Below are 26,167 nucleotides of genomic sequence, written 5' to 3' on the forward strand. Positions count from 1 at the left end.
TTGGAGCAGGGCAGGAGGCCCAGGGGCTAGAAGGGTTCAACTCAGACAGCACTCTGCAGACATCAACGTCAGGGTTCAACCTCCTACTATACACTCCTCTCACTAATCACACCAAATCAACCAAATAGGCAAAACCCGCATTCATCATCTTTAAGAAAAAGATGAGATATGAACAAAGGAGAGATAGATACTGTACATGGACATTAAAGGAGAGTAAGAGAAGCTTCAGAAGGAGAAGTAGGATGGAGAAAAAAGCCGAGCTGTCACGCAGAGAACCCTGTCTGGCATGAGAAACACACAGTGCACCCACACTGTCACACCCCTGAGGACACTTGCCTTTTTTCCCATTAACAGGTGGGCCTTGAGACCTCTCCTCACAATCTGAATGGCATTAGGAGACAGATGGAGCGTTATGAGACGCTGTGATACACACACACACATAGGCACGCACATACTCGCACACACACGCAAGCACAAACAGACACACGCACGCACATACTGTAAGCATGTGCGCGCACACACCCACACACACATACAAATGCACACGCGCACAGGCACACCCCCACACCCCCCGCACACACACAAGACGACACCTCTTTCATGTGAACAAACGAGATCAAAAAAGAAACAACTGCGATAAAGTATAAGCAAGTAAAGTATCACACAAAAGTCATCCCCACAAAACCTATAGTCCCCCCCCCCCCCCAAAAAAAGGCATGAAAAGAACAAGTCATTCATCTCACGGTGGCTCAATGAGCTAACACACGCCATACTGTTCAGTACCACGCCGACCACCGCAGCCATGTGACAGACACCACAGAGACAGATGGGGGCGGAGGAAGTGGGAACTGTGAGGAAAGACAGCTTCTGCCAGTCCAGGCCCTGGCCACGGACTCAGGCCTGCTCAGCAACATGGAGGAAAAAACGCTCGCCAGCCTGTACCTCCAGTACAAATGAATGGCACAGATCCTAGACCTCCAGCCGGGTAGCGCCATATCACCATACGGATGATCATCATCGGCCCAGAATTTGTTCTATTCAGAATTCCAATCGTATTCTAAACTAGTTTAGCTACTTTGGATGAGGGGAAAATCATACTTTTCATGATTAGCCAGCAGAGGAGATAGCAGAGGTCCAAAGGCCTGTCCTGTCTGTTGAGAGAGGCTGGCCCCCTCGTAACACTCTGGGGGTGAAAGGTCACGAAGCTCCTCCCCCTGTTATTCTCTGTCTTCTGTCTGTCTTCGTGACAGACAGATAATGGAGCTCGACTAGGTAAACAGAGGCCTGATTTTATGGCAAGGGTTCAAAGTTTAGCAGGAAAGATGAAAAATTGAGAAAAAAAAGGCGGCAATAACACACATTGAAGGGGGCACTGACCTACAGTATATTACCCCGAGATATGAGGGCTATGTACTATACACTAGGGCCGTTACGTAACCACTGGGCCAACTGCCACTGTACTGTAGTAGGAGCTTCGACACAGGGTCAGATCAATACCTCCCCCCTCTGCCCACAAGCTGCCACTACCTCCTCCCAGGGACAGAGGCTGTCCTGCACCTCAGAGGGGCTGCCTCTACCTCCTCCCAGGGACAGAGGCTGTCCTGCACCTCAGAGGGGCTGCCTCTACCTCCTCCCAGGGACAGAGGCTGTCCTGCACCTCAGAGGGGCTGCCGCTACCTGCTCAGAGAGGCTACTGGACGCTACGCAGCACGAGACGGCGCCACTACCTCATTATAGAGAGAGAGAAAGAGAGAGAGAGAGGAGGCGGACTCGTATTTCCTCAGAGAGGAGAGAGGGATGGGGTGGAGAGAGGGAGGCTGGCTGGTTCGCTGGCTGGCTGGTTCTCTGGCTGGCTGCCTGGCTGGCTGGCTGGTTCGCTGGCCGGCTGGGTGGCTGGCTGGCTGGCTGCACGGCCGACTAGGGGAGTGCTCATGAGCTCTGACAATGATGAAAGAGTCCTGGGAGTGCTTTGACAAGTTCTCCGGCATCGCCTAGGCTTTCTCCCCCTCTCGCTCACTGCTCCCTCCAATCACCGCAAAGCTAATCCTTTCTTTCACAGCCTCAGCTCCACAGAAACGCAAGCTCGTCACTTTCATCACCGCGCCCTTACAGTATGTGACACGCTTTGTTACAACAGTCAGAACATTTTTGGGGCTGTTAAACCGGCACCAATAATTGAAAGAGAAAAATACATTTCAGCGCAAGTACCGATGAATCAAACGTCTCAGAATGTTATTTTGTGACCCAGAAGAGCATCCAGTATGAAAAGAAAGATCACCCTGTGCAATGTAACATTTGAAAATAGAGAACAGGGTCTTTGGTAAATGTTTTCAAAAAAGCAACTGCTTGTAGTTCCTTTTACTAAAGTATGTAACTCTTTAGTAAAGGAGATTTAAGACCATCAAGTTACAGGACACCCCACCAAACTGTACACTTACGGGAATACAAAATTAAATGTGGACAACCCTTGCTTTTAAATACTTGCCGTAATACTAGTGTTCAATACTAGCAGCACTGATTAAAGAGACTAAGCCAGAATCACAAATGTTTAAAGCACAGACATATACTGCTCCTGACCAATCCTGTAATACATCTTACCCCCGGCAGTCAAAAGGTCAAAAAAGGGGATTACACCAGGATTATCCAACACATAATACAAAACTACAACAGCACTACTCGTGAAAACACAAGTGACACGGAAGGTGAAATTCGGACAACACTAAATCACTAAACACTAAATCACTAAACACTGACACATTCTAGGAATCAGACATGGACTCCTACATCACACACACAAGGAGAGGCTGCAACGACAGTAGGGAGGCCAGGAGGCAGAGTACGCCCCATAGAAACCAGCTACCCGCCATTGCAGACAGGTTTAGTCTTTCAGGGGGGTTGGTCTTACTGCACCCTGCCCCCCCCCCCCCCCCCCCCCCCTGACAGACCAAACCCACACTTTTTTAGTTACAGACCTTCATAAGGTTCTGTTCCTTCTTCTCCATCTTCTGAGGAAAGAATGAGGAAAAGGAACCAGGTAGAGATGTCAAATGAAAAAAATGTTTATGAGAAACCACATCACCAATATCAGCCAAGGTTACAGTAGCGGAGCATGTAAACCTTTCCCAGGGAACCCTGGTCACATTGATACACATACTAAAACCTACAGCAACAGCAACAAAAACAAAAAAAACACGTACAGTTACAGAAAAAGAGCTTAACAATGTTGGGATGGATATTTTTGGAACCTTCATGAGTAACTAGCCAGCGAGAACCATCCACAATAGCATCTGTCACACCACATCCCTTTGCCAAGTCTACAGCTAACAAAAAGAGATGTTTCAATCAAAGCCAATCTGCTCCGCTCAACCGTATCGTTATACAGATGAAAAAACAATGAAAATACAGCCTTGAGGTCACTACAAAGAGACACACGTGACTCTGCGCTTGTGAACTCCACACAGTGCTTATGTAAAAGCAAAAAAAAAAAGAAAACTTACTTCTATCCGACGTCCCCTTCGGAGGAAGTTGTGGTAGTTGCCGCCCTCTTCTGCTGGACGTAGGGGTACTGTTGGGGCTGGTTTGGACCGATCCACTATGGGGGTGCGCCCTATGGAACACATAAAGTGGTACACTGGGTGAGTGAGGGGGACAGGCCCATAGCTGGTTGTGAATGGAGGCCCCGGGCCAAGCAGCCTACAATTCCCAGAATGCTAATGACTTGTGTGATTACAGCACTGCTTTGTGTAGGAGAGGATGATTTCAGGCTGGTTGTAGAAACACAACACACCACAACACATCACATCACAAACTGGGGAGTGGAGGACTATAGTCTACTACTAGTCATGACAATCTCTACATAAGGATCAAAAGAGGGGACATATATCGAACATATATATGTTGTTACTTTACATATACATGTTCTATACAATCATATTCATGCTCAACAAGGGATGCTGTAATGTTGTTGTGTTAGTGGAAGCTAATACTGAACACACCATGGCTCAATCTAGAAATGACAGCATTGATTCAGAACATATCATGAGTTTGCGATAGGACATTCATCCTCTCTACCAATAGTGTTTAGAGCATTTATCAAGTATAGCCTCTGACAGTTGAGCATACATGATTGGGTGTCAATAGCTGTGTGCATACACATCTACAGCACAACATTTGTACAAGTTCAAAACGCACACACACAAAAAAATATCTAGCATGATCCAAGCTTGATTATTTATTTATTTTTTTAAACATGTATTGGCAATAGCTTTTGAATTCCTTTGATTTACTCAACTTAAATAACCCAAAAGTTATTGCCTGAAAACTGGTTGTTTCCATTTATACTCTTTGACCATATAAACTTTGACCATATTTTAAATACGAGTGTATTACTGTCTATAGTAAATAAAACTAGTGACGGGGGGTTGATGAATTACATTCTCAATCAAACCACGCTACTTTGAGTCCTTCAAAGTCCAAACCTACCAACAACAGGTGAATTCCAAAGCACATCAGCAATGACATTTGGCACATGACATGGGGGAGAATGTTGCATCAATTGTTGGCATTGATCTGCAATAAAGGTGATGTAAGATGTGCATCACATGGGCAGCACACCCATCAAGCTGCAAGGAAAGAGGTGTTCGATGCAGACCAATGCGACCATGCGATCTGAGGGTCTAGAAAATAATTCAAATAAAAAACAAAAACAAAATGCCATTACAGGATATAGTATATCAGGTAATGTTAGTAAACAAAGCACAATGGCGGGCCAACACTACTATACTCTGTCAAAGTATAAGTAGTGTGTTCCAAAAACAATAAGAGTTAGTAACTAGAAGGTATACATGTCTGGGATGGGAAAGAAATTGCAGCACCGTTGCTTTGGGGGAGAAAATAAAAGTGGTGAGTTGACTGGGTGAGGGAGTGGTGAGGGAGGGGGGGGGTGAGGGATGGTGTTTTTGGGGGTCATTCTCTGAATTAGTCGGGGGGGGGGGGGGGCTGTAGCGTTTTTGATCTGGGTCACCTCGTTAAGGCAGGTGAGGGAGGGGCGGATCTTCCGGACGGTAAAGACGGCATGGAGGACCTCATGAGGGTGGAGTCGGGCCGCTCCGTGGACCGCGAGCGGGAGGTGGAGCGCTCTAGCGCGGGCCGCTGGTCCGCGGACCGGGACCGGCTGTGATACTCATGTCTATCCATGGATCCGTGATTCCTGCAAACGTTATTGAGAGAAGGTTGCTCAGTGGGGGACCCAGGAGGGCTGGGCGACTGGGACAGAGACCCGGGACACAGCGCCGGGGCCCAGAGGCAACAGGCCTCAGAGGCAGCAGAGTGGAGTGCAGTGCTAGAGGACAGTCCTCTGTACAGGCCCTGGCATCTAGACACACGTCACAGCTGTGGGAGGTCAGTGGTGTTCTACAGGAAGGGTAAGAGAAACCCTATGATGTTCTGTAAGACAGGCAAGGGGCCAAGTGGGGCTATGTGTCTCACCTCTGTGGCAAGAGAGTGACTGAAGTGTGAACGTACGATATAGTGAAGCATGTGTGATTTGTTTCTGATGTAGTCAGGGAAGTTTGCTTGCTTTTGTACTGTACTGTACACTCCCAAAGACATACTCCTCCGTCCTGCCATTGGGTACTGGGCACATAAGGGTACTGTAACTTAAATAGTGTTGAAACAGAGAGAAAAAACAGAGAAGATTTGGCACTTTGCATTTGGAGTGTTTCCTGACGCTTCTGGAGAGCTGGAAGAAGAAAGCAGGTGAGGGTTTGTTTATGGAGGAAATCCCAGAGGTAAGACTGGGTTTAGTAGAACGGTGGATATCAACACAGAGCAAACAAACATAAACCATTTGACCACTTACACTAAAACAGGAGAATACGTATATACACGTGTATCATTATATGCTCAACAACATGAGCTAACCCATCAGCTTATAAATAAGACAACTAAATGTTTCATATGCTATATGCTGCACTATGGCAGTCATGGTTAATGTATAGTTATAGTAGATACAATGCCTGAAATTAGTAAAAATAAATAAAAAAATCAGTAAAGGCATTCATAATTTGAATGCCTTTACTAATTTAGCTTAGTGTGTATGGTTTGCTTAAATTGTATTTCTACTGCTGGAAGAGGCTAAATCTACTACAGGTATATGAAATATGAATGAATCAATCAATCAATCAACTGACTTATCATAACAATAAGAGTGATGTCCCATGTTTTCATAAACAACATGCAAATTGTTATAGCCTTTTTACATTCTGAAGTGTACATGAATCACATCACTGAACACATAATAGTCACTGCAAATGCTTGTCATCATTCCTAGCAAGGAAGTTAGGAAGTGATTGTGTTCGTGGACATTTGTTTTGACAAGACAGTAGATGGACATGGACAGCATTTGCAGAACCAACACCACAAACCCACTGACGACATGGTGGCTGCAAACTAGTGAATATTAGCTGTTAGCAGAGTGAAAAGTTGTCCAGCAAAGGTGTGCGCTCCTTTTGTGATCCAGCCAATTAAAAAACAGCACCTCATCGGTCAGTGGCCTTTTAAATAGCCTCAAACTTTTACGATCATGACCATCATCATAATCATTAGAGGGCTAGAATCCTGAGGCTGTTATGTCCAGGGATTTATGAGTGTGAACAGTAAAGGGAATCTCTGCTATGAATCAAACAACTCATTAGGTGTGGTTTGATGGATACACCATATAGTCACACACTCTCTTTACTGTTCAGAATATTCCCCTGGGATTTCAACTGAGTACAAAATATCAACTCGAGACATTCCAAGTAAGGTGTGTTGTGTGATCCGTCAATACTTTGCAACCGTTTAAAAAAAAAAAAAAAAAAAAAAAACTACCTAACAAAGCTAGGCAGACCTAACGCAGAATTCAATGCTGCATCACTACAGTTTGCGACATCTACGTCTATACCTGAATGTAGAGACAAACCAAACTACTGCTACTAAACTACAGATCTACTGAACTCGCTACGGCACTGTGTAAGGGGCTTACCTACTGTTTCAATACTGACCATCTGTCATCTGTACACAAGCATGATCAGGGATGAGCGGGATATCTTTAGAGACAGGGCAGACAGCGATTACAGTACTACGGTATTCAAATGACAATGTATAAAAAATCGTTTCATAACTAAGTGTAACACCCACTACTCGAAAGAAGAACAGAAGCTCACTATCCTTCCATAAACATGAAATAATATCATATTATGAGAGAAGCTAAACTGTGGGGCTAGAGGCTCTTCCAGCCGACAGGACTGTGTGAGCATGGCTACCCTCCGAGGTCACTCTCTCCACATCTACTCCTCACAGGGCCACCACAGGGACGCACCGAGGCCTTGGAGTTTCTCCTCCTCCCTCTCTTCTCCTCTCTCCTAATCGTCCCGGACACGGCAGAAGACACACAGTCACCGCCGGAACGGGAGAGGGAAATCTATTCTACTCCTGTGTGACCGCCATTTGGACCCGAGTGCCATTCATTTTCTCTGCCACAGTCTACAGAGATGGGTGGAGGGGAGAGAGGGGTGGGGGGTGGGGGGGGTGGGGGAGGCAGGGCCGGGGCTCGGGGGAAACTTTGTGACAGTTTAATAAAGTCTGTTACGCCGGGGCCCAGTTCTGAAGACTCATCACTTTTCTTCCTTTAAAAAAAAAAAAAAAAAAAAAATCATGTCATGTCATTTTTGATGGACAGCCAGATGGCAGCGAGGGAGCCAGTTTGCGTTTTTTATTTTTTTTCCGGAGGGCTTTGTGAGGAGGGCCCACTCGACTGGCACACAGCACAACACTGGCACCTGGGGGCCGACCTGGGCCATCATCACCGTACTGGCATGGCTGGCATGGCTGGCATGGCTGGCGTGACTGGACGACTCACACTTAGCAGAGTCAGGGGGAGGCAGATCAGATCACAGAGGAGACAGGCCCCTCTGAGACGGCACGCATGGGCGGCTCGGAGTACAACTCAGAGAGAAACCACACGGAGAGGGAAACTGTCCAGCTACATTCCCGCAGCAGAAAAACAGTAACCCAGTGTAAGACTAGGGTGGGGGATGTGAACCATCCAAACTGGCTGAGAAACTGAACTCAACCAGTTCAGAGAGGACAACCATGCATACACTGTGAGGTAAACTGCCCGTATCCACTAGAAGCATCAAAAGGCCATGTACTGTAACCTTTCATTCAATGCTGTGCGTCAGAGCTACCAACAGGTGAGCATTTACCCATAATACAAACAGGACAACACTAATCACAAACACAATCGGTACACTCCAAAAAACAGAACAACAGGGTACAACACATCAGTCACGAGTCACGACTGATGTCAACACGAGAGCTCCAAAGCCTTTATCCTGGGAAGAACCGAGGCAGTTGTGTGGGTTTTACACAACTTCAACAGAGGAGCTGTGATGACTATTTAAGAAACACCGATATCGTCTAAGGATATCATGTTTATACATGTAGTATATATCATCACTTTTCACAAATCACATAGATAATTGATGTCAACAACTACAGATATATATATACATGTATATATACAAATGTAAAAAAAAGACCACAAAATGGCTGACAGATACTGTAATGTTACGGTAATACCTCTCGTAGTCAATGTCGGAGTAAGCGCCCTCAGAGTATGCCCGGGACATCCGAGTGGAGCGCAGTAACCTGACTGCCTCCTCTCGACAGATGGGCGGCACGCGGTGGTTACGGCTGGCAAAAAGACATCACAGGTGTTCAGTGTTTCAGCAGTTCAATACTCAAGATATAGAGGGGGGGTGGGAACCTGTGGAGAACAGCTTATAACAGGACTCCTGTGATGATCTGTAGAAGACTGTAAATGGAGGGGGGGGGGGGGGGGTGGTGGTGGTGGTGGGGGGGGGGGGGGGGGTGGTGGGGTCACCAACTCTGAACTGTAGTGTAGCTCCACCGCTCTCTTGACGTTTGACCCAAACGCAACATCCCCCTTGTCCACTATGGTGGACTACCGTACCCACAGTCTGTGTGCGTATATCGGATTCAGATCACTGGATATTGGATTCATATACCTGTGTTGTATACACCACATACTGTACATCACTGGGAGGGCAGGGACAACTACCTCTGCTGGACAACTCTTTACAAACAGAAACACCCACAGGCCACTTATCCATTTAACAGTATTTGTGTTACATTCTTCTTTTTTTGATGCAACTCCCGGAAAAAAAATCCATAACAGATCGTTTGCCTCTTTATGTGTCAACAAAGAGACAAACTGTATTGTAATTGGGAAATGAATATGGCTAATGTATGAAAATATGTATGTATGTGGACAGAGTTTGTGTCAGTATGTGTTTAATGATGCTGAAATGACAAAAGAGTGATCTTGATACTGCATGGATGAAGTGTATGGCCATAGGGTAGCTCCCCAATTCTATTGACAACTGGCACACATTAGATATAGGAGTATATATTTGTCCTGGTAAGGAAGAAATATATAACTACACACCACACCACACCACACTTTGTGTTGTTGACAATGGCATTGACAATGGGCTGGGGATGGGATGTGAAGTGGGAGATTAGGAAAGAGGGCACACACCCTGTGTCTATTGTGATAATTCACCAGCTTACTGTAAGGTGTTACTGTACAGTACACCTGACGTTGCAGCAATGTTGCACCAGCAGAGTAATAACACGTGCTGGTGAGACTGTGTGAGAATGTGTGTTTATGGGAAAGAGCATTCCGCAAAGTGCCAGTGCCATTCTAACAACACAGGCCTGAAGCCTTGGTGGTTTCAGCTTCCTACAGAGGAGGGAGAAGGGAGGAGGGGTCAAGCATGCAGGTTCAGGTAAGGGTCTACCTGGGTTCCTTTTGATGATCATCAATAGGCTGAGTGTGTCTGGTTCGAGGTAGGGTGAGAAAATGGCTGCAACCACATGAGGGGAGAGAACAGAAACATGGTTGGATGAGGCTGAAGGAGGGAGGGAGAGAGGTGGAGACCAGAGGAGAGAGAGGCAGGTGGTACGGCACTGGAGGAGAGGAGCCATGGGTGAGGAAGAGGATGCTGATGCTCTTCCTCAGCTAGAACACGCACAGAGATGGATGGAGGTGATCCTAGCTTAACACACATGCTACACAATATCATTCATACCCACATTTAGTATAGTTACTTAAACTGTACATCAAATAACATATCTGTTTTTCTTAAATTAATTAAGAACTTTCCTGACAAGAAACATTATTTTTCTTTAAATGACATTACTACTGTACAAGCATGTATACATAACAGGCAAAATGTCTGTACATCAATTTCCGTTATAAAGTGCTGATCAATAACATTCCATATCTACAAAAATAAACAAACAAACATTAATATATTCACATGTTGATTCCAAACAAAATAACAAACAACAAAACAAGCTTTTAAAAACCCAATACGCCCAAATAATGATGTAAGAATTTGTATTATTTGAAGGTCTGGGACATTTCCAAATTCTCCATTACTCATTTCCTGTGTATTTTTCAACTGTTTTTAATAAATAACAGAAGTCATTAATTAAAGAGGCTGAAATACAGTCTAGTGAGCACTGTCACACACAATTTAGATAAGTGCATTTCCTGTGTCTGACGCTGATTTAGGCTGTGCCTCAGAAATATCAAATAAACTTAATTGGACTGGAGGAAGTCAGGCCAGCGAGTGCCAAGGCTCCGTCGACAGGCCGTCCTGCAGGGCCTTGGTGTGCCTGGGTCTGTCACGTCTCTCCAGGGTGTGGTGGGAACAGGACAACACCACACCACGCCACACCACGCCACGGCCCCAGCGAAACACCACACACCACGCCACTCAGGACAGGGGGGGGGAAGAGGAGAGACACATCCCTGGGCTAGCGGGCTCGCTAACGTTTCGCTAGCTCCCTCCAACACTATTATGAGCAGATATTAAAACTCTTATCGTCCTCGTGAAGTGCAATTGGCATGTGCTTCGCGATGATGGGTGCCTATAATCAGTCTGAGCGAGAGAGTAGTAAAGGCCGCCTTCTACAGTGTTATGGGAACAGAATTGGAACATAGAATTGGACTGAGGATTGGAACGGAGAAGAACACGGGGCTCGACGGTCCGCCTGCTAGCATACTGGATGAAGGTGGCGGGATTTCGAACCGTCTCAGTTAAACGGGACACGTGGCGTTTGTGGCCCAGGTATAGAGATAAAAGTGCTAGGAGTCTCACACAGACATCAAACGCCTGAGAGTAGCAGACAGGCACGCTGTGGTGTACGACGCAGGGTGTCCTGTCCGAAGGGGTGTGTTTCTACGGAAGCCTGTGTGAGGCAGTGTGAGGCTGTGTACCTGTCAGGGGAGTAGTGGTCATCCGACACACTGCGCCGGTCCACTCTACTGGAAGAGCTGTACTGTGACGGGCCTGGGTCATAGCCGGGGTCCACACTTCTGCTGTATGACAGAAGTGGACTGGATCACCCCCCTAATACTGTACAAAACTCCCCCACAGTGCCCCCTAATGGTCAGGGGATGCACATCCTCACCACCATGTGCACTATGAAATGTAAGTGTGCTCCCATTGGGATTATGTGGGAGTACAGTATGCTATTAAGACTAACTAGTACAGTGATACCATCTAATGACCAACCTCTGATATCAGGTTTATTCCCCAATTCCCAGTGTAGTGCGTTGGCAGATTAGTGTTGGTGTTTAAGTAATGGATACATACTTTTTGATCATAATGTTGTTAAGTGGATAGTGTAGTAACCCTAGGTGACCACTCCATTAGGCTTTGGCAAATGAATACAGTACAGGTCCGTGGCAGTATGAGGACAAACACGGTCACGGTCAGGTACTGTATGGTCACGGTCAGACCCTAGGAGGGTGAGGGTGTTACCTCTGTGGTGGGGGAACGCTGGGAGACCGGGACCGCGCCCGGTTCATGTCAGCCGACCGCGAGCAGTGGTTGGATGACAGCACTTGCTCCGGTACGGACAGCGTGGAGCTCTGGAGGTCCCTGCCGTTCTGCCGATAGTCTGCAGAGAGAGAGAGAGAGAGGTCAGAGGTCATTGGGTGGAACACACAGCCACACTCCACTGAAAGAGGCTGTGGAGATTAAAACCCCATCCGTTTCAGCGAGCATAACTATTCCTGAGAACATTCAAAACTTTTTCTGAAATTGCACACAGTGGCATAGAGTATGGTCAGTGGTTTTCATTTGGCTAAACGTTGAGGTCCTAGATTCACGGTTTCAGTGTTGATTCAGTTGATTCACTCATTGCGCTCACCTTTTTTGCATTACACATGAAAATAGCTTTAAAAAATCAGAAACATTGTAATGCATTTTCCCTGCAAGAGTGATTAGTCCATTGAAGTTGAAGGAGTTCATTATCCAATAATCAGCCGAGGCTAGCAGCCATGGTTAAGGTCAATGCTTAGCACTATTAACGTTGATTGATATTCAATAGAGTGTGTAGCACATTAAAATGAGTTAAACATAACCGTGAATCAAAAGTAGAATGAGAAGGAAACACTAGGCTATGATGAAATATGAGTGGAAAGTTCACCTTCACAGGTAGTTTGGTAGTTTAACATTTTTTTTTTTTTCTTTCAGATTTTATCCCCTTTTCACCCAATTTGGTAGCCAATTTAACCCAACTTAGCATCCAATTATCCCCTGCCTATTGCGAAGGATCCGCCGCCCGACCCCGTGGCCGGCAGTCCCAGAGGAGGCCGCCAGGCAGACTAGGCTGACTGGCTCCTCGAGCCCAGTACCATTACTCCAGCACCAGACGGGGGCGGTGTTGCGCGACGGATCCTAGTCCAGAAATACTCCTATACCCCCCTCGGAAGCGGCCGGCCAATATGCCGCTTCCCGTGTGCCTCGGCCATATCTGGATCTGGCGAGCCGGGATACGAACCCCGGCCCCGGTGGGCAGCATGCACTAGCGGCCAGTGCTTAGACCGCTACACCACCGCGGGGCGGTAGTTTAACATTTTGCTAATTTTTTTCGTTTTCTCATTATCGTTTTCTCATTATTGCCCTGTATACTCCTTAATATGACAGCTTGTCTCGTTTTATTTTCAGACACTTATAAGCCAAGGTAGAGTAAGATAGTCGAGCAGCATTTTCACTTTTTTCAATCAAACTATGGCATATATAGTTTTGAATTCTGTTGTGCATATGCAAAGAAAAACCTGTATTTCCACAGCCTGAAATTGAAAACAATCAATTCACCTGAATTCTGAATTCAAATAACCAAAGTCCTGTTTATTACTACCGGTACATATTGACTATATTATAATTATACACTACTCTGATAGTAAAACTGAATTAAATATATTTCGTATATTATACCTAACATCATTATATGACTGAAGAACATCTGGCTTCTCTTCCACTCAGCACCAAAATGGACTTACAGGAAGAAAGCAGCCTTGCAATTAGCTAGCCTTGCATGCAAATCCAAATGTAATTCATCCTCTTTCTTGACAAGCCGCTTCACGCATGAGTAGAAACTGTCTGTTAAGCACATATAGAGAGGTCCTCAACCCTCACGTAATGTGATCTAACCAGCTGAGGGGACTGCATCCCAGCTGAATCTTGTTCTAAAACAATACCATAATATAATATCCACTAAAAACAACAAAAACTGACAGAGGAAAAAGTCATCTATTATTCCTCTGAATACTGAGGATGTCTTCTTTTTGGACTAAAGTATGCTATCAGCCGTTTCATATGACCACTGGAGGATTAGCCAACATCTATAGGAGAAACTGGCTCGGAGAGATGGATGGAAGAAAAAGGGAGAGGAGAGAGCGGAAGGGTATTCCCAGTGAGTGAAGGGGGGGACTTGCGTTGCGAGGCGGTGAGGGACTGATGAGAATGTTAAAGAGGTGGGAGGGGTTCCTCCTCAGTACCACCACCCAGGCTTCCCCCTCGTCTGGGTGGCTGGCTGCTACACTCATCTACTCTCTGGACTGGCTGGCAAGAGCTTCTCTTCTCTGATCTAATGTGCAGCGTGGGCGCTTTGCTGTGGAGCCAGGGAGCCAGGGAGCAGAGAGTGCAGATGGAGAGAAGGACGGAAGGAGGGAGGGGGGGGGGGGGGAGGAAACTCACTGCTCCTTCATACTGGAGTGCTGCATTTATCTTAGCACCCTCCTTTTTAAACACAAGGTAAACAGTATGTGCAGACACAAAGTTCTGTTCATAAACTGTTGTGATATAAGGAATCATATTGCTGATATTCAAAGCCCCGTTGCCCTACATTGAAAGAGAACCATGTTATCCTGAAGAAAAGGAATGTTATTGTAATTAGCGATACAGTCTGCTATGTGATACCCTTTGATGGGGAGTAACTCAATCAATATGGTCCTTATTCACCTCATCAACATCGCTGTGTTATCATTCATCTACAGTTTGAGTGATTCCCTGTGTAGTCTTGGCGGATGTGTTCTCATTATTCCTACAGCGCACGTTTCTCTGAGCTTCTTACCTGACACTACCCCCACACCGTCCTCACAGTCATAGTCAGAGATCTCACTGTCACTGATTCTCTGGGATCCTGAGAGGAAGTGAAGAGAGAGAGAGAGTGAGAGAGAGAGAGAGAGAGAGAGAGAGAGAGAGAGGGGAGATGTTAGTTGACTCTTGTCTGTATCTACTTTCCCTGACCATCACATTGAGACCACCGGTTTTGGTCTGTTGAAAAGCTCAGACTTCAGTTGTGCCACCCTCTGGTCTGGGCAGACAGAGGCACTGCATCCGGTCTCGTATTACAGAGTCTGGCAAGTAAGGACCCGTTTACATTGTCAATGGCTTTAAAATGTGCTGTCTCTCTGTACGATCGGAAGACTGGCACAACAACCGCAAAATGTACTGTACAAGGTTAGCGTGTGTCTGTACATATACTGTAGATGTTGTGGATTCCATTACATGTAATTGGCAATGTGCTTGATGCTTTTCACGGTGACATTTTGTACAGACTTTTCAATCATCCAATTTACATCCGAGGACCGAGCCTGAGAAGTGATTCTTGTCTTCGGGGGAACGCACTCATCCTTTTAGAATCTTCCCCACTGCTCTAAACTTGTCTGTTTTTTCTGCCGTCTTCACTGTTCAGTCAACTTAAATCAACTGGACACTTGGGCCTTTTTTTTTTGCTTCAGGAATGACAAGTGGTGCACTCTGGCAGCGGTACTCTCAACCTCTCATCTAAGACGGGCAGAAACTGTTCTAGTGCTCCTTTTTCAGGGCTGTCAGCTCTTTCACCTCACACAAACAGAAACGCTGAGGAAATAGTCCCGGCAAAGTGAGCCTGGGCGTCTACCCCCGTGGGAGTTTATCAGTGAATCAGTCCTGATTAACACACACACACACATGCACTCACGCACTCACGCACTCACGCACACACGCATACACACACACACTACTGCAATACTGTACTGTTTCCTATTACATACAGTATCACATTCACTCTTTGGAGCAGCAGTATGGTAGGAGTATGGCACGGTATGTGATTGCAGTGAGGTGTGCATAATGTAGTCCCGAGGTATTTTAGGTCCTGAGAGTCTTCTATAGGGAAATGCAACATACTGTAGCAGATGTGGTGTTTGAGTGCATAAAGAAGAACACATGTCTCTATATTTTCTGTATGTTAAGTTAATATGGTATCAGGTATGAGATAGTGAACCTTAACCTACACACACAATGGAAATACAGTGAAGTATGTCAAGTCAAGTACAGTATAAGACGGAGACACAGACACAAGCAGAGGAAATGGAGGATACAAATCACCATACTCCATTTTCGCTTTTCAAAGAGAAAATGTTGGCAACGGGGCAAGGAAATGAAATAATGCATCACGCTGGAAAAGCGAGTGGATAGAAAATGCTACAAACGATACAATTTGGGATCAACTCAAGAACTAAACTGGAATACAGGAAAAATCGGCAGGCCTGACACCATCTTGTGTAAACGGATTGCGGTGCAGGGAGAGCATACAGTAGTACTGCAGAGGGATCAGAGGGAACTGTGGGATAGCTCATGGGAGGGAAGTGAAGACTTTTGGAATTGGAACTGTAGGGACAGAAGCAGAGAGAGACGGGGGAGGAGGAGTCTCCAGATGAACAGCACGCTCTGTGGAGCAGGGTGGACATGCAGGGTCCGTTACCTGAATTGTACGCATGGTACGGGCCTTTGTCTGCAAAGGTATCAGGTTGAGGTGAGAGGGACAAGAGAGAGAACAAGACTGTATAAACATCACTAACATCGGGTGCGTTCGTAAAAATACGCTCTGGAAATCTGCTCTGGTTTCAGAGCGTTCTGGCTTCAATGTCATAGAGCTCTCTGAAACCAGTTCATTTACGAACGGTCGGTTAAAAGTCTTTACAAACTAACTGTAAACATGGCGGACACCAACGATATTACCTTCATTTTGCTGACAGCCAACAATTGTACGTTATTGCGTTAACATTAAAGTTAGCTAGCTTTCTGTTGCTAACTTTAGTGATGTTGACAGTAGATACTCCTTAACGAACGTTGCAATTTTCAAAATGAACGTTAATTCATCCCATGTATAAACATGATTATCACCCGTTTTGTTACACGTAGATGCGTGTTGAATAATACTCTCTAGAGTACCAATCAAGCCGCAACCATAACAGTTTGCAACAACTTGCTCAGGCGCTCCGACAAGCAGTCTTTTCAGTCAGTGTGCACTCTGAGTGCTCCCAGAGCACAGTGCTCAGAATTTTCGACCAGGGTTTCGCTCTGAGCGAACGAACGACTGGAGACCACCCTCGGTGCGCTCCGGCTGCTCTCAGAGTGTATTTACGAACGCACCCATCATTAGAACAGCTTACTCATTCAAGCTTCGATGAGACAACTGCAGTTTTGTAGCAGGGTAGCCTGCTTGCTCGGCTGATTACAGTTCCCGAAACGTGAGCGCACGGCTTTCAAAGAGGAAGCTGAGCCATCGATATTTCAGACTCTATCCTACCCGTTACGTCCTAAGACTTTTCTACAGAGCACAGCAGGGTACAGGTGTGTCAGGTGTGGACGGGGACGGACGTACTCTGCAGCCTCCGCGTGGGGCTCTCTCCGTGGAGCTGCCTCCGTTGGGAGTTGGGGGAGGCGCGGGGGAGGGGCATGGAGGACACGTCGTGCGTCTGCAGCTTGTACCAGTGGGGCTCGTCGTCCAGGAGGGCCGTCTCCAACTCGATCAGGATCTGCCGGACAAAAGCACGACGGTCAACAACAACAACAACAACTACAACAACAACAACAACAACAACACATCCACTGCCCCTCAAACAACGCTGATTCACACCTGCTCAGCTCATCTGGGAGCGACCGTCTTTATGAAGGCCCATCCAGACCTCTAAACCAGACAGGAGTATACTGTACAACAAGGCAAGGTTTATGGTTTTTATGGTGAGAGCAGAGCGGGGCACGTGCTGACGTCCGCCCCCACGGGCCAATAAAGACATCTGACCTCCAGTAAGATCCTTGTTTTATTAGGATTTACGATTTCATCAGGGGGCTTGTCCCTATTTTGGGGGGGGGGGGATTAATGAGAGATAGATTAAGTATCCAACTGTCCAAATCCAGGATGGGTGTGGTGTGCGGTATTAAAGGATGGTCTTACCTCTCCCAGGAACTCGCTCTCCTCTTCCCTGACCCTGGCCTGGTCCCAGAGTGTAATCTCCAGCATGCGCTCTCGGAACTCCCGTCGATGCACGGGAGAATACATAAAGGTCTGGTTCCATTTGGGCTCTAATGATTTCTTTACTGTTTTTGTTCTTCTTTTGCTTTTGTCACTGGAGGAACAATAATTCAAACTGTTTTTATTTACAACCATGGTAAGAAAAGTCCCGAATAGGTCAACAAGACAAGAGAGAGCACAGCACAATGGCATGACGCATGATCACGATCACAGCACGATGTGTCTACGTTAGGAACCTCCTCAAGTCTCTCAAGTCACCATCACCTCCTTGTCTACTGTAGGTGAGAAGGCCTCTCTGAGAAAAGCGGACGTCAAAAATATCAAACTTATCCGCCTATATATACGTGACAGATAAAAGCAGAATACTACACCGTACATTTTTTTTTTTTTAAATGGCAACAATGGTCAAATGTAATGAAACATGTCCTTCGACAGAAAACCACAGACAAATCACGACATACAACACATTCAACATTTCAGAGAACATCAATCGATCCTAAATTTCGCCGGAGGTTAAGCAAAATGGCTACGGATGGAGTGAGGTGTTAACATACGTGGTAGTAACTGTCTCTCCTCTTACCTTCTGTCAGGGAGGAAGTAGATTTTTACGTAGGGGTTCCTGGGACGGCCGTCTTCCCTCGAAGGCAGGTCTTTCGCTCCCAGGATGGTGACGATTAGCTGATGGCCCACTTTGTCGTACCAGAGTTTGACCTGCAGGGACAAGACCGTTGTCACATGGTCAGGGGTTTCACAGGGGTGAAAGGGAGGGGGGGGGGGGGGCTACCGGCTACAGTATGAAGCTGACAGATCACATGCTTAGCGGGGGACTCCTCAGAGCAAACAGTACATGTTTGTTGAAACATGAAGAGAAAGGATGATAATGATCATAGCAAACAAGAGAGTTGGAAAGGCTGAAGATGAGAGTCTATGTACAGTACAGTACGCCTACTATTAAGAGCTTGTTCCATTCAAATCAGATGTCTGTCGAGTGGCTCTATCACCTACGGTGGGCTCTGTCATAATGAACATCTAACTGTCCTCACCGCTCTAGTTTGTGTGTGAATCTGTGAGTGTTTGTGTGAATCTGTGTGAAACAGATTGGACTGTATGTGTATCTTGTTCCTCCAAGCCCCGTGGTCTCTACGCCACTAAGTTAACACTGTGAGGTTAGAGAGAGATGGACAAAATATGCTTTGAAACTAACCATCCCTAGAACACAATGTTGAGTGCAAGATCCTCCGTGTTCTAAGTGCAGAGTTGATATGTAGTCGTAAAATAATGCTGCTATGAATGACGCCAAAGATGGTTCGCACTAGTCAGAGGGAAGTATGGACACCACAAGAGGACACTTAGAAGTAAGAATAAAAAAAGAACTGAACCCTTCAACCAAAGGAAATAACTGAAATACCAGAGGAAAAGAAAAACTTCTAAGCCCTTGTTCATACTTGATCATGTCGATGATTATGGAAGGGGTCTGCACCATCTGATACCATAGTTTTGTCTGTATGCATGCAGCAAAGCAACAGAAGCATTCTATACATCCATGATCAGTCAACAGATCTGATATCAGCACAGGACAGTAGGGGGCTTAGGGGCAAACAAATTGTACCATGACACCTTCAATACTGAACCCTACTACGCACACGGGAACTGCAATTTTGACCATACTTCTCCATGTGAATTATGGTAATAGTTCAGGTACAGAAGGTACAGATTCACCTTGAAAACATGACATTTAAATTATAGCCCTTATATACACTATGTTATATATATATATATATATATATATATATATATATATATATGTACTGTACATCATTTACGTTGACATTACTACAGGCCCTGGGTAAGGAGAGCATAACACTGCTCCCAGAAGAGACTAATAGAACGTACCCAGAGGACCCCTGCCAAGGGTACATACCTATTTTTATACTTCCATTCTCACGCCTTACAGTACTGTTTCCTAGAGATACTGTACGGTGTTATAACACCTCTAAATGAGAAAATCAACGGTGCATGTCGTACCAGATATTCATACACAGTTTATATTATGCTATACATCAAAGATGGGACCGTTTATACTAACTACTCCAACGACAACATTCCTGTATCCCTGTTTGAAATGAGGTTCCACACTCCTGAAATGTGGGCTCAGAGGAAATAAAAACGTGTCATTCTTAAAACGTTCTAATGTTCTAAGAATGCCTTACAAGTTCCGACAGAAGGATAGTCACCTTGCAAGTGCTTTGCAAGTTTGGTTCATGTGAGTTCTGTATAATTTATGAGGTACAATTTGCTTATTCACTAACTCTTATTTATGTTTGGCAGGAAAATGCAATATGCTATAAAAGAGGGGGCGATTAACTTAGGGCATCTTTTCATCCCAACATGAAACTTATGACCCATCAAAACTGTCACATAAATAGTTGGAAAACTCTGTTGTCATGATAACCAATTACTTACAGATCTTATACAAACATCCTATTTGCGTCCTGGGATTGTCTATTAAAAAAGTGTCTGTAACTGGGTCTAGTTTCATGTAACGTGGAAAAATACTCTAGTTCATTTGTCCCAGAAAATGTAATTCTGAAACATTTAAGGAGACACCCTCTTTCATTGCCAACATCAAGCCCTGTTAGACTGGTGTCCATGTCAGCCATGATGTCAGACAGAGTGTTTCATGTTTTTGCTATTGGATAAACAGAATCTGGCAATGAGAGAGTGTCTCTTTTAAATATTTGGTTTAGATTGGTAAGTCATGCAAAAACGTTTGAGGCTCCTGGCATTGTGACATGATTGTGTAATAATGGTATGAATAATAATAATAATAATAATAATAATAATAATAATAATATACAAAATGGCAGAATGCACCGCACTGAAAGGGAAAGTTGGTTGAGAAGCTGCCATTTCCCTGTAATGCATTTTCCAATATGGAAACAAAGGCCAAACAGAAAGGAGCGAAGACCAAAGAGAGTGTGTCTGTCAGACAGGGACCATTACCTGGACCCTAGGGACAAAAGGCGCTGTTCTCCTACTAAGGCTTTGGCTCTGGGTAAGCAAAATTTAAAAACAAAGAAAAATGCAATAAAACCAAAAACCACGGAACAACAAAACACACACACACACACACACACACACACATACACACATACACACACACACACACACACACACACACACACACACTCTAATCACACAGCAACACAAAGACATTTCATGGAGGAGGAGGAGATTCAATCTAGCACAGTGTGATTTTCACCTTTCGTTTGAATCCATCTGCATATCATATTCACTAATGTGCTGCATTGTCTGGCAGCTTTAACTCTGATTTCCTGTGCCTCTATATGGCTATATTCCTCAGAGACAGTCTGCTCGGGGGTCTTAGAGAAAATTAGAGATGAGTCATAATTATAAAATCCTTCGCTTCGCTCTCTGATCTGCAACTTTATCGTCCTTTGTTCGTCTATTTTGCGTCACGATGACGTCACCCCGATTGTGTCCTGAACACAGTTGGAAAAAGAAAAAGTAAAACCCACACATAACGGATATCGTTATATCATCAGGTTCTAGGGGGTAGAAACTGCAGTAGGATTCTCTTGTTTATGTTTCAAGGTCAGCTCATTCATGGAATTGAGAACTTCTACGGCGGCGCGCGCCATAGGTTGAGATCGCAGAGATGAGGGGCTAGGCTCTGATTGGCTGAGCGGGTGTATTTGCGTCAGGACCGTCAGCGTCGCCCTCCTGGGTCTATGCCTATGGGTGCTGGAGGGCCCACGCTCTCTCTGATGCCTCCACATAGGAGACAGTATCAGCAGCAGATTAAATCTCCCCCTCACCAAAGACAACAACAACGTGAACACTACAGAACACACATCAAAAGCTTTCCTTCCTACTACAGTATCGAGGCTGCGAGTGCAGCTTTATTTCACATTTCACAGTACTAATATCACAGGGTTTAAAGAGACAGACTGACATATCAAACATCCTCAGGTATGGACTTAATTGGTAGATATGTGATATTTTAGATATTAGCGTTATTGCATCTAGTGTTCTTTTTTTGTGTTCCTTTTCAGATGTAATATCAGATATCCTGTGTTTTGACACAACACAATAAAGTCTAGTCTAGCCCAGGCTAATATCCAGTCTATTCTCTCCAGGCCTCCTCCTGGATTTCAGAGTCAATTCAACCCATGTTTTTCGCAAATACCTACCCTTTACTCACTTGTCCCGAGAGTGTATTTTACAATGAACTACATGGAGACAGAAGGTAACATGATCTATCTCCCTCTGCTCCGTTGGGATGAGGCCAACTGAACTCTCCGGCCCAGTGGAGGCATTCCAAGGCCTTGTCTTGTTGTCTCATCCCTACCGCTCCTCTCTCAGATGTCTGGGAGTGTTGTATTCAGCCTACTGGTTACTAAAACTAATACACATTATTCTACAGTACGTGTATCGTGTCGTGGTTACCGGTCGAACATCAGTAAATCAGTAAGGTGTTTGGCTCACCCGATAAACCTAGTTATCAATTCTAAATAAAAAGGGCCCTACGTGTAAATACTGCATGTTCTATATTACTGTTGTACTGTGTTCTAGAATTATGATATCCTTTTAGGGTTCATCAGAGCTAATCTAGCTTGCTGTAACACTGCAGAGACACAGAGACAAACTTACACAGGATCTTCAGCATGCATATGCTACGATAAGATGCCTCTCCCAGGCGATGGGAGGTGTGTGTGTGTGTGGGGGGGGGGGGGGAGGGGGGTCAGAGTACTCACTGAGAGCTGTCCTGACAGGTACTGGGGGGCGTCCCTCAGCATACTGGGGCTCATGGGAGACGTGACAGAGATGGAGGGGCGCTCCATCTTCTGAGATTCAAAAGAACTCGAACCTGTGACGGTGCATCAAAGGTTTCTCATCAGAGTTTAGAACACTGTGGGTGAGACTACAGTATGTGGTTTTGATAACATATTTCACTGATAGAGAAACAGAGGGAGGAAGAGGGGGAGAGTGGTAGAGAGAGAGAGAGAGAGAGAGAGAGAGAGAGAGAGAGAGAGAGAGAGAGAGAGAGAGAGACAGAGATACAATCATCCCTCCTTGACATTTCCTTCGCTTGATATTATTTGGATGATTAATTGGCTAACTCAGGCTAATGAGTCATCGTTGGAGAAGGAGAGGACTAGCCAGACTTACTTGATTCCAGTTGTGCATGTGTGCTGTCTGGTATCCGAGGAATATCTCTGCAAGGAGAGAATAGGGGGGGGGGATCAATTCTGGCTAATGCTGAATGCAATGTGTTTTAATGGCCCTAAGCACAACATTAGTCTTCATTCTCCCAGCAGCTCCCTCAGCGATACAAAGCAGGTCAAATATGGAAATTGACAAAGCGAAGGGCTTTCTGCTTTCTCTGGGCGTCTCTACTTTCAAAAACAATCGGCATCCCGCTGTTAGCGGAGAAGAGTGTGTGGGCAAGGCGGCAGCAGGCTTTCATTTCACCGTGCCGCATTGCTAGTCCCCTATGAGAGCCTGACACAGCCGTCTTACTGGTGGAGGGAGGCACAGACGTTAAATAAACAAGCCGGTGCTTGCAATTCAATTCAAATACTACCCAAACAACCCCCCCCCCCTATCCCCCTACCCCCCATCCCCCAACCCCACCCCCACCCTCTTTTCCATTTCTCACGTCCATTCCTGCTGCTCAAGTTGTTGTGTTTTCTTTTCAAAATGCACTTCTTCCTGACTCTTTGGGACAGTGGTATGGTTCATTAACACTGTTGTAAAGTTGTTACCTCAGACAGCATTGATGACAATACACTGGAGGTTTGATGTGACTGTGGTCATAAGTGTGGTTGTTGTCAGGTCTTAGTCTATGGGTCATAAGTGTGGTTGTTGTCATGGGTCAACAGTGTGGTTGTTGTCAGGTCTTACCCTATGGGTCAACAGTGTGGTTGTTGTCAGGTCTTACCCTATGGGTCGCGAGACCACCAGTTCCACCTGGGGTTCAGGCTTTGATTCTAGAATGATATTGTAAACTTCTTTGAATGTGGCTCCTTGTAATTGCCTCCCGTTCCATTCCAGAACCTGGTCACCTGCATAAAAATACACTTGGTCAATCACACACCCAGAGACTATGAGACTATAAACAACATATACACAACACAGTTCAGTTCCAACAAATAGTATGCTGAAGCTATTTAGAAATAGACACATCTTATGAAAATGTATATTAGAGTAGCAAATCTGACAAGTGAATTGATACATGGAATTTAAAACACAACACCAACATCAGCCACAACTACACTACTTACAGTACATTATGTTACATGTACAGAGTGGTCTGGAAGCAGGGGAGGCTGGTGGAGGTAGAAATCGGAGGACGGGCTCATTGTAATGCATGGATTGGAATGAGGAATGGTACACGTGTTTGATACCATTTCTCATTCCATTCCATGCATTACAATGATCCCATCCTACGATTTCTACCTCCCCCAGCCTCGTCTGGCTTGAAGGACGCTTAAGGGTAGTAGTGGAGTTAGTGGTGGCCTAGTAGTGGTGGCCTAGTGGATAGTGATTTGGACTGGCGGATCAGTCATGAGTTCAAAGTTACTCCAGGGAGACTGTCCCTGTAATCTCTAATTGTAATTCGCTTTGGATAAAAGCGTCTGCTAAATAGTTAAAATGTTAAATGTTTGACCCAGGTCATTTTCACCAGTAATTACAATGTGTCTTGCCTCAATGAGCGATGCTTATTATAGCGTTAGAGCTGTATATCTGAGAAATGTATTCACTGTACTATATACTGTGCAATACTATGCACCAAGAACAACATTCTTAACAAGGAACCTTCTGGAACAAGGAAAGGGCCTGAGGTGATGATATTGATGTGTTTCATTAGTTAAATGAAAGTGTGTCCCGGGTGTGTGGCATGGCCAGGGTGGGTATAACAGTATGCTAGTACCTGGTCTGAGGTCAGTGTGGGTTTAACAGTATGCTAGTACCTGGTCTGAGGTCAGTGTGGGTGTAACAGGATGCTAGTACCTGGTCTGAGATGTCCGACAGTGTCCGCCAGACTTCCTTTCCTCACTTTAGTGATGTAAGCACAAAGTCTACCAGATTCTGTCATCTTGCCACCGACCACCTGTTGAGAAAGCATGCGTCATGAGTCAGCGTGGTCAATCTGGTGGAACTGGCAGGGAGTATGTGGTGAATTGTACTGCAAGTTGTCTTGCAAGCGCTTGCCATTTGCCGTGTTTGAAAACCCGTGTTTGAATGCCGACATGGGACAGTAAAATGCACTGAAACGGAATTGCGAATAGCCACATAAATCAAATCAAAATCAAATCAAATTGTATTTGTATAGCGACATAACATCATACAGTAAGTAACATCTGCCTGTGAGGTAACGTATCTCAAACAAAACAAAACCCCTACGTGTTCAAGGGTCAACGGAAATGTCCGTCCTCTTTTCAAAAATGTCCAGACTGCCTGTGTGTTTCCTGGGGCCTAGTCCAGGGGTCTCAGTGGTCCTGAAACGCCACAGGGTCGGAGGCCAGCAGCACTGTACTACTATAAACCCCATGGACCGCTCTCCCTCCATGGGCATCATACAAATAAAATCCCTCTTAATGGCAGCTGAATGCCAACATACAAAGGAGCTTAGGGAAGTCTGCTAAATGAAATGGCTTTATGTAACAAGCTTGGGCCAGCGTGAGCGACTGAGAGAGAGAGAGAGAGAGAAAGGAGAGAGAGAGAGAGAGAGAGAGATGGGCAGAAACTGGTTGGTTGGCCGCTGCTGAGCGGACAGAAACGCACACAGAGGCACTGACCAGACACAAACATGCCAATTCAGGAAGTTCATTCAATCAGTAATGATTTTCTCATCTTCCCACTCTCCTTTTCCCTCCTGATGGCCCGCCATGCTCCCCGTACTTTGGCTGCTCAGCTCTTTTACCAGTCTGAAACACTCGCAGATCGTTCCCATTAATGCATTACAGAGGGTAAGGAAAACTAAAGCCACGATTCATCAAAACATCGACCCATCTTATCATTGTACTGCAAATATGGGACGTATGTGCATATGGGGAATAAGTGACGTGGCAAAAATAATCCAAATAATGACGAGCTACGGTGAGACTAACATAATCCTTCAATGGACTAATGACATTTTTTATGCCACAGTCTACTCTCAGCCATACAGTTATACTATGTTATATACAATTCCTCTGAAGGGATCACTGTGACTTAACGTTTCAAAAAGCCATTTAAACACCGACAGTATTGTATTCTCTATATCCAAATGTGTTGGATAGTCGCTAGATAGCGTCAGAGGACGGACCAATAGACGGTGCGTGGTAGTAACTGGGAGGGCAGAGGTGTGTCAACCAACACACACTGTATACTGTATGATGAGGGCACTGTTAAAGGATGGTGTATCGCTGCC

The 26,167-nt window shown here is 45.4% G+C and overlaps 1 protein-coding gene across 4 annotated transcripts in view; it reads right to left on the reverse strand.

Annotated features, from left to right (window-relative positions):
- The window catches only part of rims2a (regulating synaptic membrane exocytosis 2a), a gene marked incomplete at its 5' end in the record, with an annotated part of 141,406 nt that overhangs the window by 35,916 nt on the left and 79,323 nt on the right, over positions 1 to 26,167 (reverse strand). Inside the window, 15 exons of one of the 4 annotated variants that reach the window (XM_080540273.1) lie at positions 2,973 to 3,005; positions 3,498 to 3,607; positions 5,024 to 5,209; positions 8,623 to 8,736; positions 11,901 to 12,039; positions 14,500 to 14,568; positions 16,174 to 16,203; positions 17,077 to 17,230; positions 17,650 to 17,821; positions 18,308 to 18,438; positions 20,731 to 20,778; positions 22,506 to 22,618; positions 22,921 to 22,967; positions 23,693 to 23,816; positions 24,766 to 24,865. In XM_080540273.1, coding sequence (XP_080396399.1) covers positions 2,973 to 3,005; positions 3,498 to 3,607; positions 5,024 to 5,209; positions 8,623 to 8,736; positions 11,901 to 12,039; positions 14,500 to 14,568; positions 16,174 to 16,203; positions 17,077 to 17,230; positions 17,650 to 17,821; positions 18,308 to 18,438; positions 20,731 to 20,778; positions 22,506 to 22,618; positions 22,921 to 22,967; positions 23,693 to 23,816; positions 24,766 to 24,865 — 1,570 coding nt within the window. Of the gene's footprint in view, positions 1 to 2,972; positions 3,006 to 3,497; positions 3,608 to 5,023; positions 5,210 to 8,622; positions 8,737 to 11,900; positions 12,040 to 14,499; positions 14,569 to 16,173; positions 16,204 to 17,076; positions 17,231 to 17,649; positions 17,843 to 18,307; positions 18,439 to 20,730; positions 20,779 to 22,505; positions 22,619 to 22,920; positions 22,968 to 23,692; positions 23,817 to 24,765; positions 24,866 to 26,167 lie in introns of all 4 variants that reach the window. The other 3 variants (XM_080540275.1, XM_080540274.1, XM_080540280.1) reach the window with 3 other exon arrangements.

This window comes from Nansenia antarctica, assembly GCF_963989245.1.
Source record: "Nansenia antarctica genome assembly, chromosome: 10".
Taxonomy (NCBI): domain Eukaryota; kingdom Metazoa; phylum Chordata; class Actinopteri; order Argentiniformes; family Microstomatidae; genus Nansenia; species Nansenia antarctica.